The sequence below is a fragment of the Bos indicus genome, chromosome 6 (assembly GCF_029378745.1).
Source record: "Bos indicus isolate NIAB-ARS_2022 breed Sahiwal x Tharparkar chromosome 6, NIAB-ARS_B.indTharparkar_mat_pri_1.0, whole genome shotgun sequence".
Classification (NCBI taxonomy): domain Eukaryota; kingdom Metazoa; phylum Chordata; class Mammalia; order Artiodactyla; family Bovidae; genus Bos; species Bos indicus.
Window position 1 is genome coordinate 71,853,690 of NC_091765.1, and position 17,896 is coordinate 71,871,585.

Sequence of the window (17,896 nt, forward strand, 5' to 3'; positions counted from 1 at the left end):
ACAGTTAGAGAGAAGCAGGTAGAATCAAGAAATTTTTGGTTTGGAGGAGCAGAGAAACAAAGTGGGAGTTGGGGGGCTGGGAAAATGTGAAGAGAAGGGAAGGCTCTGTTTGTTCAATGTGAAATTACTAGAGCATATACGTGTGCTGAAGAGAAGGGCTAAGGCAGACTCAGCCCATCCTATGCACATCACTAAATTCACCCCTTTCATCTGCATAAGAACTCTGCAGAGCAGATTACATTAACATCTCATTTTATAAGTGGGGCAGCTGAGTCACAGAAAAAGTTATGTAATTTTCCTAAGCTCATACCCTGGAAGGTAGCAGGGATGAAATTTCATGAAGTCTGACTCCAGAGTCTGTGTACTTAGCCATTGAGGCACTCTACCACTGGAGCCCAGTCCCCAGGGCGTGAGAGGGGACACGGACTGTGAACAAAGTGTACTACCCGCCATTCCAGTTCTAGAAGGGTCAAGTCATTAGCCACTGCAGTCGCTGACCTACAAGGACACCATGAAAGGAATTCAGGATGAGGCATTCTGTGTTTTGGACATATGAACCCTTAGATGGTTAAAACGTGTATCTAAGGAAGAATTTCAATGACCCCACTGAAATGGCATTTTGCATTTCCCATACATAGAAAAGCACTAAATTCATTAACTAAGATATCTGATATCTGTGGCTAGCAGTAACTTTTTGCCAGGAGGCATGCTTGACTACATGTATTCTCCAGTCCAAAAAATTCTTATATATCCTGAGGGGCTCCTCCCCTAGCCCTTTGAAGCAGTTCTTCAGAGCTATCTAAGGGGCTGTCTCCTTAAGGGATATAGCCTTAAGTTCCATAATAAAACTGAAACTCACAGCTCTCACATTGTGCACTTTTGTTTTTTTTTTGTATTTTTCAGTCTATAGAACCAGGACATAAGGGCAAGTTGGCGTTCAATACGCTCAGGTTTGTCCAGCATAGAGAATATAGCCAATACTAATATAATCACTTTGTACCATGACAGGTGGTAGCTAGATTTATTGTGGTGATCATTTTGTAACATATAAAAATATTGAATTACTATATTGTATACCTGAAACTAGGCTTCTCAGGTGGTACTAGTGGTAAAGAACCTGCCTGCCGATGCAGGAGACGCAAGTGACATGGGTTTGATTCCTGGGTCAGGAAGATTTCCTGGAGAATAGCAGGACAACCCACCCCAGTATTCTTGCCTGGAGAGTCCCATGGACAGAGAAACATGGTAGGCTACAGTCCATAGGGTCATACAGAGTCAGACAAGACTGAAGCCACTTATCACACACAGCATACCACACACCTGAGACTAATATACTATGGTAAGCCAATTATAATTCAACTTAAAATTTTAAATAAAAAAACATACTCAGGAGAGCTTCATCCACAGAAAGAGAAGTGAAATAGAGACTGTGGTTACAGGTAGAGAGAAGTTGTTTGATGGAATCATGACAGAATGATGGGGGGGGGTTCCTGCTTTATTATTTATTTTATTAAGCAGTATATAAGGCAAGATCATCCGATTAGTGCAAGTGGGGAGAAGAATTTAGGAGAGAGGAAACAAGTGAAATAGTCATTTTAGGGAAGGATAAAGCTAATATATCATGGAAATAAAGTAGAATTATGGTGCACTGGCCAAGAATTTAAAGAGGAGCTGGCTAACAGGCTCAAGTGTTTTTTCTCCACATTAATTATTTAGTTTCAGGTTTAAGAGAGGGAGGGAAACAGGAGAGGGTGCAGATATTTGCTGGGGAGTGATCACAGTGACAGAACAAAGAATCTAAGCTGGATATGGAGGGAATAGGAGCAGAAAGCATGATAGTAAAAGAAATACAAAGAGACAAAAAAGGTCAGTGGATTAAAGGTCTGAATGATCTAAAATGTGATGACTAGAAAAGGCAAGTTGGAAGCATAGAAGAAACTAGTCAAGAGACGAATGCCTGCAGGAAAGATTTTGGAGGGAGTCCCATTCTTAGTAACAGAAAGGTTAAAGTTAGGACTGTAGGAATGGCTGAAGGGGAGAGAACCAATTCAGGATCAAAGAAGCAAGGTACTAGATGCAAATCCCCTGGAACAATGCTGGGGACTAGTGATAAAAGACAGTGAAACAGCACTGTGAGCAGTGCCTAGGGAGGACCTAGGGACCGCAGGTGACAGCAACAGAGGCGGGCAGTAAAGTCTGAAGGCACAAAATTCAAAGGAGCTGAGTGTTTAAAGGAAGAAAGAAGAGCTGTGGTCCAAAAGCTGCAGTGGGGTGCTAGGAGGACACTCACGCCTAGCTCCAGGGCCTGTGGTATTTGCACTGTAACTATTACTACTAATAATAACATAATAATAAGAAGAACAATACAACATTGATAATGAGCTGCTTCTACTGGAGAGAGTGCAGGTGAGGAGGTGTCCATAGGAAGCACCCAGGTTTAAATTAGGTCATGCAGGTGGTGAGGGCATTCAGAGCAGCAGTTTGCCCTGACAGTCCATCAATTCCAAATGGCACAGGCAAGAGTTTTGGGAGGTTGGAGAAGAGCAGGAAATTGGGTCAGATGAGTGGAGGTGGTGAGTGGTGGCAAACGGCACAGACCCTGTGGAAGCCTTGGAGGGGTGTGGCCTTCTGGTGGAATGTGAAGCATGATGGGATCAGTTCTAATGAGCCCTTGGAGCAGCTAGGTGTTCAGGTCAAGCTGAACAACGTGGCGCCACTGGGGCAACAGTCCTCTCCTGCTGACCTTGGCAGTGTGGTGGCCTGTGCAGGAAGCCAGGGGGTGAGAGCCTCCTGCATCTGTCTACAGACAGGGAGGGGCTGACAGTGCAGGCACAACAGAGCAGAAAGAAAGAATCAGAAAAGTAATTAATCACAGTTCTGGTTCTATCATACAACAAAGAATAATTACATACCAGCTTAAGTAGGACAGTGATTAAAGATATTATTTATTAGAAAGTATTGAATCAGTTTGGTTCCTGCTGTGAACTGTAAAACTACAAAATTCCAAACATACTTTTGAAATGAATTTATGCTCTCAACCACACTGTAACACTAATGACTTGGCAAATGTATAATTAAAACACACAAATGATTTACTTAGAAGGAATAAGCACAAACAAGATCCTTCTGCAAAGTTCTTTCCTGCTGTGAACATAAATTAGAATCATCAGAACAAAGTATTCAGACTTGATTCTGCTGGAAAAGGCACTGTGACATTGGCAGGCATTCAATGGTTACTAAAGACAGATAATCTCGTAATACATTACTTTGTTTCCAAATACAATATTTCATAATTCAAACATCCATGAATGGATGGCTAGTTGATACAATTATAATTTTCTACATAATATATCAAATATCTATTAAAAATAAGGTAATCTATATAGACCAATAAAGGAGAAAAAAGGAAGATAATATCATATAACATACAGAATGCATGTGCGTTTAGAGAGAGACTGAAAGACAGAGCATATACATGAAAGAATTATATACGATAGATAATCTTTAGGTGTTACTTCTTGAGGATAGAAACACTGAATGTTCCATTTTGAAGTTTCTTCAGGGTTTATATCCTTTTTGTAGAATCCAGCACAGAGGAATGAGGGGTAAATAAACAAGTACTATTTATCATGGCCCGCAGAGAATCTCAAGGATCAATCAAAAGGTATTAACATTACTTGAATGAATCCTGCTTGTCCTTTAAGCTTGTCTGAAAACTCACTTCTGCACTGACTTAGTGTAATTTCAAAGCTACTTCATTTCCTGTTTTCAACTAAAACTGCATTTTCAGCTGGGTGTCCTGTGTTCAAATGGTGGTCTGCAGAAATGGTGACCTAGTGATCCTTGCAGAAATTTATCAGCATGAGTCAGTAATCAAAGAGGATCATTTCTTGACTGAAGAAGCAGTTCTTTTCCAGGTTAGCAAGGGTGCCCAGAAGAGGGAAGATAGAGAGATAGATGGAATAGGATGGAGTTTTCCCCTTTACTGCCCAAAGCTCTGGGATGAACAGTGATGGAGAGAGGGTTTAATCATGAAACTGAAGGGCCTGGAGAAGATGCTCATCTCATCCCACAACAGACAGAAAAACCATAGTATAGAATTGGCTGTTACCCAGTCCAAGCTCGCTCTGCTCACCACATGACAAGCCAATGAATTGAGGACGAGGTGCTGAGGCAAGGAATACGACTTTGCGTGGAAAGCCAACTGATTGAGAAGATGGCACACTAACGTCTCCAAATAACCATCTTGTTGGTGTCCAGATGCCAGGTCCTTTTATGGATCAGAGATAGGGAAGGGGGGGAAACAAAGTAAAAAGGTCACTTAATCTTACAAGTATCTGCTAGAATGGCAAGCCTTAGGCGGGGGATGTGTTAATTTCTTCCTTCCTGCCATCTACATGGAACAACAGACTGGTTCCAAATTGGGAAAGGAGTACAACAAGGCTGTATATTGTCAGCCTGTTTATTTAACTTATATGCAGAGTACATCATGCCAAATGCCAGGCTGGATGAAGCACAAACTGGAATTAAGATGGCCAAGAGAAATATCAATAACCTCTGATATGCAGATGACACCACCCTTATAACAGAAAACAAAGAGGAACTAGAGAGCCTCTTGATGAAAGTGAAAGAGGAGAGTGAAAAAGCTGGCTTATAGCTCAACATTCAAGAAACTAAGATCATGGCATCTGGTCCCATCATTTCATGGCAAATAGATGGGGAAACAATGGAAACAGTGACAGACTTTATTTTCTTGGGCTCTTTCTTGGGCTCTACAGTCACTGCAGATGGTGACCGTAGCCATAAAATTAAAAGACGCTTGCTCCTTGGAAGAAAAACTATGACCAACCTGCTGCTGCTGCTGCTAAGTCGCTTCAGTCGTGTCCGACTCTGTGCGACCCAATAGACGGCAGCCCACCCGGCTCTCCCGTCCCTGGGATTCTCCAGGCAAGAATACTGGAGTGGGCTGCCATTTCCTTCTCCAATGCATGAAAGTGAAAAGTGAAAGTGAAGTCTTTCAGTCGTGTCCAACTCCTAGCGATCCCATGGACTGCAGCCTACCAGGCTCCTCCATCCATGGGACCTTCCCGGCAAGAGTACTGACCAACCTAGACAACATATTAGAAAGCAGAGACATTACTTTGCTGACAAAGGTCCATCTAGTTAAAGCTGTGGTTTTTCCAGTAGTCATGTATGGATATGAGAGTTAGACCATGAAGAAAGCTGAGCATCGAAGAATTGATGATTTTGAACTGTGGTATTGGAGAAGATTCTTGAAAGTCCCTTGGACTGCAAGGAGATCAAACCAGTCAACCCTAAAAGAAATCAGTCCTAAATATTCATTGGAATGACTGATGCTGAAAGCTGAAACTCCATTACTTTGGCCACCTGATGCGAAGAAATGACTCATTTAAAAAGATCCTGATGCTGGGAAAGACTGAGGGCAGGAGAAGAAGAGGGTGACAGAGAATGACCTGGTTGGATGGCATCACTGATTTGATGGACATGAGTTTGAGCAAGCTCCAGGAGTTGGTGATGGACAGGGAAGCCTAGCAGGCTGCAGTCCATGGGGTTGCAAAGAGTTGCACACGATTGAGCAAAGAACAGAACTGAACTGATTTGCTAGAATGGCAAGCCTTAGGCAGGGGTGTGTATTAATTTCTTCCTTCCTGCCATCTACAGGTGGACAGGGTTCTGAACAATGGCACTTAAGCTTAACAGTCAGGCAGAGGGGCAGGATTCTCTGAGGCAGGCCCTTAAGTGTGATTATAATAACAAAAGCCACCAAAGAAATAGACCTAGCAGGGAGAGTGAAATTGACTCCTCCCTGCTACAGCTCTGTGCCCAGAGACATTCCCAGGGAAGCAGGAGGAGCTTAGTGAGGAGGCAAGAGAAGAATCTGAGTGGTTAAGTTCATAAACACAGCAGATACCACCTTGCTGCTGCTGCTGCTAAGTCACTTCAGTCATGTCCAACTCTGTGCGACCCCATAGATGGCAACCCACCAGGCTCCCCTGTCCCTGGGATTCTCCAAGCAAGAACACTGGAGTGGGTTGCCATTTCCTTCTCCAATGCATGAAAGTGAAAAGGGAAAGTGAAGTCGCTCAGTCGTGTCCAACTCCTAGCGACCCCATGGACTTCAGCCTACCAGGCTCCTCCGTCCATGGGATTTTCCAGGCAAGAGTACTAGAGTGGGAATGCCTGAAATACAGAGGGATATTTGAGAAGAAAAAACCATGGCCATAACCTGGGCGACAACATTAATAGGACTACATTTGCAATCAAGGCCTGTATGGGGCTCACATATTAAACAAAGTATCAGGAGTTGGTCAGCCTGTCCAGGAGTCAAGGTCCATAGCTTCTTCTCTGATGGGGGTGGAGAGCGGAGTAGATTATATATTCCTTACTTCCAGGATTCTGGTCTCTTAAAAAGCTATGGTCTATAGGACTACATTTGAATTTAGGTCATAACTTCTTTAGCCTACTGCTGAAGACTGCCAAAATATGTGGTTTCTCTTTTTAAAATGAAGTTCCTCTGTGCTAATATCATAAAAATTCATGGAATCTTCAATTTATCTTTGAGTTCTGATCCAATTTTTTAATGATACATTTCTACTTGACATTGTGATAGAAACTGTCTTCTTTGATCACTTAATCAAACGCTAATCACATAAAATTCACTTTTCAAAAGACCCCCATGAACTCAGAATCTCTGAAAATGTTACTTGATATTAAGTTAAATCACTGAGTATACCTAGATAAGAACAGCAGGGTTAAGAAAAAACAATGAAGGCCCAATGGCATTTGCTACCAGTCCCCATTCAGGTATTGGGCTGTACTTTTAGCAAAGCTAAGTCTTTAAGAATGTGCCATAGGCTTTATTGGAAAAGACATAAATAATGGAGCTGGAGCCTGGAAAATGGCAAGCTGGCTCAACTTCTTGGAGCATCATTTGTCAGATCCAGCTGCAAAAGCTAGAAGCTATAAAAAATGCATACAGGATTTCTTTTTAAGCATTAACACACCACTACTTTAAATGTTGGTTCTGACTGAGAAATTCCTCTCTGCAGGTACTTTTTACCCCTGTAACCTCAGCAAGCTGCCAGGGCCTCAGGAGACTAAACAAATTGCTAACTTAAAAATTCATTATAGTATCTGCTCTCTTTCCAAGACATAAAATGTGCTCTGTAATTTGCTCTTCTGAATCCCCAGGGACCTTAATCACCAAGGCCCCATGTGCTCATATGACGCCATCTCTCATCTATTATTAATATACTGGACAGTTCTTAAAATGCATCACACCCAAAAGTCCTAAAATGAGAAGTGAAAATGCCACTAGCCAGCACATTGATTTTCCCGAGGTAAGCAATATCTAAAGAGATGACAAAGATGATATTAACGCACCAGATTCCCAGGCAGAAAGTATAAAGGGTTAAACTCTATACTCTGTATTTACTAACAGATGGTGGCAAATGGATAATGAAGTCCAGGGTGTGAAGTCACTGTTAGAAGTTCATGAATGAAAGGAATTCAGTTCTGTGCAGCTAAGAAATATACAGTTATCAGGAATAGAATATAAAAGTATGAAATTTAAGACAACAATATTTTGAAAATATAAAGACATCTGGATATAGGTTCAGAATTAGGACGGATAAAGCACCTGGCTTCTTATCTTACCACATTTCAATGACTTATAAAAATGGCACATAAATTCAAGATGGTTATAATTCAAGTAGGCCCAGTCAAGACATTGCCACTTAGAAAGGGCCCATATGTGAAAGAAGAAGATAAGAATCAGAGGAGGAAACTGACACAGCCTCAGGGTAAAATGGGATCCCTGAGAAAGTGATGGAAGTGTGAAAAATGAGTGTTACTGATACTTTCAAACTAAACCCTTGGAGTCTAGGTCATGATGAAGAACCAGACTTTCTTTCTCTGAAAACCTGGGTCTTAAATCCATTCAAAGCACTTCCTTAAAATTAGTTGACAGGCAAATATAGTAGAAATGGATTAAACGGACGAAGGAATAGAAAGTCATAACCAAAAAAACCACAAGAACTGTAATGGATTTTGTAAGGATAATGTTTCCATCCTAAAGAAGTACAGGACTTTCTTCAAATGCAGTCATAGGTGGAGGCAGAGAACAATCTGATTAGAAAGAGGAACAAAAGAGTCCTAGAACTCTTGAGAGTTTGGCCAGCAATCATAACCTATTACAGATGAGATCAGAGTTATGCAAAGATAAGAGGTGGAAAGGCTAAATTAAGAGTATGATCTGACTGTGGCTCTCAGTCTTGATGATGTTAGCATATGTGATGAGGGAATGTGTCACTCAGACCAGTAATCAGCCTAGAAGCAGAAAGGAGGAGGGCGTGGTAAGGACCCATCACTGGGCAGACACGGCTGGTGGGATCAAATCAGTTCCCTCTCCATGTGCTCTTGGCTATGGGGTTTGGATTTATACTAGGCATTCCCTTGGTCTGGATAAAAGACCCCTCAAGATCACCTACATAACTTCAATTTTGTCTTTACTTCGTATCCCTTTGACTATGAATTCAGCCCTTCAGTCACCCTGATGCAAGAAGGATTTATAAAATGATAAAAACAAATAATTTGTAGCTGGAAACATATTCTCCAGCAAAATTAATAAATCAACATTTGGATTACCATGCTCTCATAACTTAACATGAATCTGTTCTCTCCTCTCATGTCAAGAGGTCTTTCATGAGGCACTGGTGTATAAACTTCCAGAACTACAGATTGAACATCAGAGCCAGGTGACAGGAATTTTGCCACCCTGTGGGGCATCTTGGCAGCCAGTCAGCTAGACCCCCTTAAGTGGCTCTACCTTCTCATGTTACAGAAAAAAAAAGAAAGAAAGAAACATGTACGAATACATGATCCACTACTGCATTTAGCACTAGCTGACTGTGACTCAGAAATCAACTATACATATCAACTGCTACTACTGCTAAGTCGCTTCAGTCATGTCCGACCAGGCTCCCCCGTCCCTGGGATTCTCCAGGCAAGAACACTGGAGTGGGTTGCCATTTCCTTCTCCAATGCATGAAAGTGAAAAGCAAAAGTTGATACCAAATCCACTACACTCTTCAAGAATAGACCCTACATCTATTTTGTTTGTTCTGGGCTCTAACATGGTGCCTGACATACATGGCATGCTCAGTCACTCAGTCGTGCCCAGTTCTTTGTGAACCTATGGACTGTTGCCCACCAGGCTCCTCTGTCCATGGAATTTCCCAGGTAAGAATACTGGACTGGGTTGCCATTTCCTCCTTCAGGGGATCTTCCTATCCCAGGGCTTGAACAGTCTCCTGCACCTCCTGCATTGGCAGGAGGGTTCTTTACCACTGAGCTGCTTGACATACATTAGGGACCTGAGAAGTGCTTTTGAATAAATAAAATTTTAAGAAAGGGAAACATAAAGAAAAAAGAGAAAGAATTCAGGCTCCTTCCGGAAGATGAAGCTGCTGGTGAGTCATGATGACTTTTCATATGACTACTAGGCCAAGGGGTTTCCATCCTTCTGAGTACTTATTCATAAAAATTTTTGGAGGGCAGAGAAAACTGAAAATAGATCAGTCATGTAACTGGACAAAATAATACAAGGTGGTGAAGATGCAAGTTATTCTTACTTTAATATAAACACAGAATGAGATTATTTAAAAATAGCTTCCTATTTGTATACATCATTCAGTTTGAAGAAAAGAGACATGTGAAGTGAAGTGAAAGTCGTTCAGCCGTGTCCAACTCTTTGCAACCCCATGGAATACATTCCATAGAATTCTCCAGGCTAGAATTCTGGGTAACCTTCCCCTTCTCCAGGGGATCTTCCCAACCCAGGGATCAAACCAGGGTCTCCTGCATTGCAGGTGGATTCTATTATCAGCTGAGCCACAAGGGAAGCCCAGACGTGTGAAAGGCCACTGTATTTGTCTATTAGTTGACTCAGGAATAAGTAGCCTACAGTGATCAGTTAGAGCCAAAAAATAAAATTGATAGAAAAATAGAATAACGACTTATAAAAAGGTGCATAAAAGAGCTATCCTTCTGTTGCTCTTACATCATCTAAGGAAGCAGAGAGATATAAACCACAGCTGATAATTCAGGATGCTCATACCTTTGTCATGGAGACCCAGCAGGACTTTGACACACACTCTGGACACTGTTTTGTCATATTATGCTGTGTTGAAATATTATGAACTCCCTAACATTGAAGCTATTCCTATGCTGTTAAAAGGTCAGAGTTTAAGGTCCAAGAAAAAGACCTATTAAAATATCTTTTTAAAGAGGACATTGTGAAATAAGCCAGACCCAAAACAACTAATAACAATGATCTACTTATATAAAGTACCTAGAATAGTCAAATTACAGACAGAGAAAGAAGACTAGCAGTTACCAGGAGCCTGGGGAAAGAGGGATAGGGAATTCCTGTTTAGTGGGTACACAGTTTCATTTGGGGATGATAAAAAGGTTCTGCAGATGATCTGTGGTGATGATGACACAACAATGTGACTGTACTTAATGCCACTGAACTGTACACTTAAAAATAGTTAAAACGGTAAGTTTCGTGTTAAGTGTATAGTGTATAGTGAAGTTGCTCAGTCGTGTCTGACTCTTTGAGACCCCATGGACTGTAGCCTACCAGGCTTCTCTGTCCATGGGATTCTCCAGGCAAGAATACTGGAGTGGGTTACCATTTCCTTCTCTGGGGATCTTCCCGACCAGGGATTGAACCTGGGTCTCCTGCATTGAAGGCAGACACTTTAACCTCTGAGCCACCACCACAATTAAAATATCAAGTGAGGAATTAGTCACTCACTAGACTCAGAAAGCACAATTTGAATGGAATGAAACCAGTAACCCAGACAATGCAACCTCTTCTTCCCACTCACGGGGCTGGGATACTGAAATGATGTGAAAATTAATTTTCCATTAAGACCCTTGAGCAGACATAGTTAGAATGTCCCTCCCATCCTACATGTAAATGATTCTAAGAACTTAAAGCCATCACTGTTATTTACTGATGATCTGCCCTGAGCCAACACTAATTGCTTTATACAAGGCATTTCTTCAGAATGTAATTTAAGACCCATGTGTTCCAGCACCAGCTTAACTCTCCCATCCCACTAACGGTTCCCTCCTCTACATTTGGCCAACTGGGGACCATCCTGAAGCTTCAGCCTCAAGAATTCAGCTTCCTCTGATAACCCTCACAAGATCACAGCCTAAGCCAGTGTTTCCCAAACCAGGCTCCACATAAGAATCACCAGAGGACTGAAAATGACTGGTCCCCAAGCTACAGCCTAGAGATTTTGATTTAACTGGTCAATGGTGTGTCCAGGGTATTTGGTATTTTTTTTAAAACTCTCCAGGGAATCCTAATCAACAGTCAAGGCAGAGATCCATCGACCTAAACTGAGTTACTTATTTTCCCTGAGTACCTGAGGCCCCTCATGCTTCACACCACAATACTAGCCTGCACCTTGCTTTATTATAATCACATGTTAGCTGGGCCTTCCCTTTTGAACACAAGCTCCTTGAAAGCAAGTTCAAGTTCACCACTGTATTCATAAGCCTGGAACAGCACCTGCCATATAGTAAGGGCTCAATAACTACCCTTAGTTGCTTTCTGTAATTCATTTTGCACCCACTCTGAACGACAGGTCTTATCATCCCCTATTTAAAAATGAGCCCTCTGAGGCTCAAAGAGGCTAAATCATTTTCCCAAAATCACACAGCAAGTGAATGGCAGAGCTAGGATTAGAACTTTGTTCTCTCTGATTGTAAAATTCTGTTCACTACACTAAAGCGATTTCAGACTCCTTGAATAATCTGCTCATATTAAATGAATTGTTTTTAGTGAATTAGAAATAAAGACAAATCTGGAAACTGTAAGTGTGCTGTGAGTAACTGGGTAAGATACTCAAAATCTAAAAATCACTCAGTTTCTTAAGGTTGTTGGAGATAAGCTTTCGCACAACCTGCGCCCGGGCTGAATAATCAGAAGCATGCAGCTGAAGAGGCCTCATGGCCACTCCTGGAAGAATATTCTGTTTCTCAATAATAGAACTCTCCTTTCTAGGACTCTAGAGCCAATAAACCTGAAATGGTTTTGATGTATTGACTTCTGAGCAAAGAAATAAAACTAGTAAGAGAAAACTGTGAGATTGTAATGTCCACTGCAACTTTCTTAGGCAACCACATCAGATACTGCTGATAACCACCTATTCAATTTTAGGACTTTCAAGTTTCCTGTGGCTACCCAGTCTCCAGCACGGTATTTGTTTTCCCTCAAAGGCAAACACCACTGAGACAACCCCACTGCCTGGAGAGAAGAGAGCTCCTACATGGGACTAGATACACCTGCACGGATCTCTTTTCCCAAATACAAGGCAGTCACTGACTTCTGGAACACACTTACTTACTGAGATGAGCTTCCATTGCTCAGGTCTCTCTGACTGCTCAGGAGAGGAGCTTGGCTACCAAGTGTCAGGTGGCCAAGGAGTGCCAATTGCTTATTGTTCAGTTCCCAGGGCCACCTCTAATTATGGAAAACTGGAAGTATATACAATAGTAAGTGAACATTTCTGCCTACAATTCAACCAGACAATTGGCACAGAGTGTACAAGTCTGTGATTAAGATGGAGAGTCAGGCCACAAGCCTAGGTTTGTACAAATATTCTGGCATATTATGGGATGGATCACTATATGGTAAATCTTGGCACAAACAAATAAAAAGGCTTTTTTAATTATCTTGGAAATCAGGAGGTTTCACAACTATCTCTCCAAGCTTGCAGGGCAGTCTCTAAAACGTCATGAGAGGTCTGTTTCTTTCACAGCGTCACTTAATGGACATATCACAGTCGTTAAGGACTCTGGGTGTGAATCCTACAGCTCAATAGGCTCGGGCCCTGAAACAATTTCTTAATGATCTTTTAGCTTTTTTCCCTTAATCTGTGAAAGGGAATAAGGATAGCAGCAAATAGAGTTATTGTGAGAATTAAATATTACTGCAAGTAATATACTTAATACAAATGTCTTCTGAATCTTGAGACATTTCCCAACACTGGGCTCTGAGTCCTCATACAGGCAAAAGAGTTTCGCAAAGTACATTAGTTTCCAGATTTGGAGATTTCCCAGATCAGTTCGTTAAAAAAAAAAAGATTTGGCGATGGAAGAATATGATCCATAGCTGGCAACCTCTGGTTTTCTTGTGTTATGTCACGTAAGAACATTAGGATTGTCAACATTATTTCATGAAATAAATGATACTTAAGCACAAAAGAGAAAGAAAGAAAGACAGAAACAAGTCTAAAATAGTATCTTGTTTTTAAATTTTGAATAAATTCAGCCTTCTGAAAAACATACATTATCCATATCTTTCTCATCTGCTCTCTGGCAGGTGAAGAACTATCAGAGAATATCAATAATGCATGAACTAGCATTTGAGAACCATTTGACAGCCTCCCCTGGCATCTCTCTGTGACCCCAGAGCATCAAGGACCCAAAAACAAAACTGAGACTCCATCCTTCTTGTGCCTGGATCCCAGGAAGTTCTCAAAGTTAAGTCTCTTAAGATTCAGAAGACATGATCAGATGTAAAAAAGAAATACAGAAAGTCTGTGAGGCGTGGCCAGAATAGAAGCCCTAAATTTTTGCGGTTTTCACATAAGATGTTCATGGCACTCCCAAATAAGGGCACATCATAACTTGAGATATGACACTGTGACACTTACTGTAAGGCTGTAAGTTCAGTCTTGAATCAAACTGATGACTATCACTTTAAAGAGAACAGAATACACTTAAAGAAGGTATCAGATTAACACCAGGAGTATTATTAGATTTTCCCTATGCTAACACATTGGCAGCATTTTTCTGTTTTGTTTAGTAAAGAATTGGAGTTGCTTATAAATTTATGCTGAAACTCATAACTCACTTTCAGAGGCTAATGTGAGCTGCCCTACTTGCACAGGGAGCTGTATTTACCATACCTACTATTTCTACGTTTCCATTAGAATGCAATTATCCTGCTTGGGAAAAAATAAAGGTCACTGGGTTAATGGAGCTTACCTTCCTTTTATAGTCCATAAATAATAAATCAGATATAATATTTAAAAAGAAAACCACATCCTTCATATCATTGTATTTCTGATGCTTTTTTTCATAGGGCCTTTTGAGTACCTGGCACTGACTATGGCCATAAGTCTTGCGGTCCATCAAGTTCCCACAGCACAGGTTCAGTACAAAGTACATGGCATGTGTCTATTAAATTGATATTCATCAATACTAAAACATCCACAAAATTTCCTATGACATTTTCAAATCAGATTATTGAATAGTCCACTCTGAATTCGAGGAGTGTATCACAGAATGATTTATCCCAGCAAACACACAGAAAACCTCGTGAGCTTGATCTAAGTATTGACAGAGATATCTATTTAAAACATTTGAAACAAATAGATTCAGGTGTCTTCCTTTGCTTCCAGAATGACTCAGCAACAGATGTCGTAAGTAGCCAGTAACCAGTGCTTGTGACCATGCTAAGAGCAATAAATGGCTCAAGGTAAGACTCTCCTGCCACTAGTTTCTCTAATGAAAAAATGAAGACTTTCCTGTCAGCTAAATAGCTGAATAGGGCTCTCAGCCCAAAAGAACCTAATCAACGCTTTCACTTCAGACTTCCCAAGGGATCAACTAGGCAATCGTGCCAGTACCTAGCACATCAAAACTTATAGGCAGATTAGGAATGCATGGCCTAAACAGCTTCAGAAAGCCATTTGTCTTGAATTATATTAAAAAAAACAACAAAATTTAGAGCAGCTGCTGTTGGATCATCAACACCCTGAAACTAACAGGACGTCTTGTGAGATTTATCCAAGAAATAATTTTAAAATAATATGGGAATGAGAATACACGCCTGAGCCTGCTGTAAGAACTGTTAAACACTTATAAATCACTTTCCAAAAACAATGAAAATCTCTGCTTTCTGCTTAACACAGGCTTGTGTAACAAAATGCACTTCAACTGCCAACAAACAGAATCACACACAACCCCTGCAGCAGCAGCACAGCATGTTTCTGTGAATAAGCATTTTAGGTTCAGATCATAAACCTAGCAATGAACCAAGCAACCACTTGCATTAACAACACAGCATTATAAGCACACTTTAAAAAAGTTAATTTGAAGAGCATATATCTGTCAATAGCACATGATTATCTGTTTTTATTATAATTAGTAACAACAAAATGGTAGTTAACTACCATTTACTGAGTGCTGTTCAGCTGGGCACTGATCTATAAGTTCAATGTGCATTATCTAACTTAATCCCTGAAAAAGCTTTATGGTCTATGATAGGTGACAGAATATCCCACCCCCAAATATGCCACTTTGACATGAGAATTATTTAGAACTAAAGACTTTAAAAACAACATGTTAGAAGGGCATTCTAAGCTCCCCTTTTCTTCCTGAATATAGAATATCAAAAACTCTCATGTAGGGACTTCCCTGGTGGTCTAGTGGTTCAGAATCCGCCTGTCGATGCAGGGCACAAGGGTTTTATCCATGCCTAGAAGATCCCACATACTTTGGGGCAACTAAGCTGGTGTATCACAACTACTGTGCCCGAGCTCTCTAGAGCACGTGCTCCGCAACAAGAGAAGCCACTGCAATGAGAAGCCTGCGTGCTGCAACTACAGAGCAGTCACCCACCGCACAGCCTAAAATTAATTAAAAAAAAACAAAAAACTCCTATCTGAAAGATGCCCTCCCTAAACCAAGAGAAAAGAACATTCTTCCATGGGGAGTCAAAGCCAAGAGAATTCTGTACAAACAGACCTTGCTAAAATTATTCCTATCTTCTTATCCTTTTCAATCTTCCTTCAGTCTTCCCATATATTTTAGTTACATTCCCACAATTGCCTCTCTTTCTTCAACCTGGTATAAAAGTATTTAGGTTTTGTCACTTCTTTGGGTCTTCCTGTCATTATAAGGGCTCCTGTGTTATGTAAACCTTATAGAAATGTATATGCTTTTCTCTTGTTAATCTGTTCTATGTCAGTTTAATTTTCAGACCTAGCTGAAAAACTCCAAGAGGATAGAGGGGGAATTTTGCCTCCCGTACTTCTGTAATGGATTGTTATCTAATTAAATCTACTGACCTAACAGCACAGAGCATTAAGACCTAACATTTTATAGACATTTAATTTTCCTTAGTACTCATTCTCAATGTAAATATTTTGGGGCTTTGAAATTTATTTAGGCTGTGGTCCACAGGGTTGCAAAGAGTTGGACACGACTGAGGACTGAACTGAACCCAAGACCTCTCCACTTAGGGACTTCTGGTTTCAAGGATCTCTAAATCCAATCAGCCCTTGACTAAATATAGAAATGAAGCAAGTTTTATCTTTACATACAAGCTGCTTTCTTAGCCTAAATTTTATCCCTTTCGCATAAAATCTTTTGAAAGGATAAAATTTCTTTAAAGAATCAGAAAGAGCCCCGTGAATCCGTAAGTGTTTTAGCATAATTTCTCTATTTTTAATGCAACCCTGACTCCTGAGCTACATGGTTTGCAACTCCTTCATTTAACCAGTCAGTCACTCATGTAAGTCATTTGATAATCTTGTATGTCCTCTACATTGACAAACTATATAATAGGCTATGAATTGGCTCTACAATGCTAAGGAAAACTGCTTTTACTAAGCATGTCAATTACCAAAATACATAATACTCAAGGACAATATTATAGTATACTATGTTAATTATTTTAATGCAATGATACATATAATTTTTTAATCTTAATTTAAAAAAATGATGAGAAACTAATAAATTGGGACAGTATTTACCCCTATGAAGTCGCCTTCTCCAAACGCACTTAAAATTTCAGAGTTGGTATTTTTGTTCATGCTTATATTACTTGACATGACCTTTAAATGTCCAGCACGAACCAAGTAGTATTTCAAGGGTACGTGTCCTTGTCTCAGAATCATACTTTCAGCTTCAAATCTGGGGAGAAAGAATATTAAAAACATCTCTTCTGTGAGTTAGAAGTCATTTTTGGCTAACAAAATCCTGTCATCTTCTTCCGTAAAGAATTTTACTTTTTATTTTCTTAATAAAATTATCATCCTCTTCTCATTAAGACCTTGAAGGCAGGGACCCTAGTCAACTTGTCTATAGCTATAGCATCCACGCCTAGAATGGTGCTTGGGTCAGAAAGTCGACACTCAATGAACATATGTTAAATGGATTTATAAACAGGCAAAAGGGGGTATCACACAACCACAGAACAGAAGGTCTCCCTACAAAATAATTTGTTAGATGAGCCCTGCTATTTCACAAAATACAGGTGTTTTTTGAAATCACTACTGCTGAATTCATGACATAAAGCCAGATTTTTGGCTTTCTGGGAGACATAAATTTGATGTTGACTTGCATTCCTTCTATCAAGACTTTTTAAAAGTACTGTATTCAAGAGAAGTTTTGTAAATCTGTTTCTTTCCCCTATTTGTAAATTTTTAGCCAGAAAGAGCAGTCCGCCCTTAGTTTCTAGAACCTGCCCTAGTAGTAATGCATGGTAAGTGCTAATAAACATTAAAATGACATGGGGCAGTTGATTAAAAAATTCAAGATTCCTGGATACCCTTGGAATTCTGATTTGGTAAGTCTGGGGTAGAGCCAGCCAGGAATCTCTTCTTAAAAGACTGTCCAGATTATCTGATGAGGACCACACTTTGAGAAATACCATAATTGAAGCTAAGAATAAATGTCATTTATTTTGGTTTTTTCTGATATGAGTAATTGTTGTGAAGACCAGAACATGTTCTATGAAATATTAAGAAGTTCTATGAACTATTGGGATAGTTTCTGATTTTCA

General features: G+C 40.3%; 1 protein-coding gene across 8 annotated transcripts in view; it reads right to left on the reverse strand.

Moving 5' to 3' along the window:
• Positions 1 to 2,916: 2,916 nt before the first annotated feature.
• LOC109560486 (uncharacterized) overlaps positions 2,917 to 17,896 on the reverse strand; it is a 32,149-nt gene continuing 17,169 nt past the window's right edge. For 3 of the 8 annotated variants that reach the window (XR_011567198.1, XR_011567196.1, XM_070791456.1), the window contains 2 exons: positions 16,866 to 17,025; positions 2,917 to 5,108 (listed from right to left, as the gene is read on the reverse strand). Coding sequence is in view for 3 of the 8 variants with exons in the window: in XM_070791456.1 (XP_070647557.1) it covers positions 5,058 to 5,108; positions 16,866 to 17,025 (211 nt within the window). In the remaining 5 variants the exon portion in view is untranslated. The remainder of the gene's footprint in view (positions 5,109 to 16,865; positions 17,026 to 17,896) is intronic. The other 5 variants (XM_070791455.1, XM_019962780.2, XR_011567200.1 and 2 more) reach the window with 3 other exon arrangements.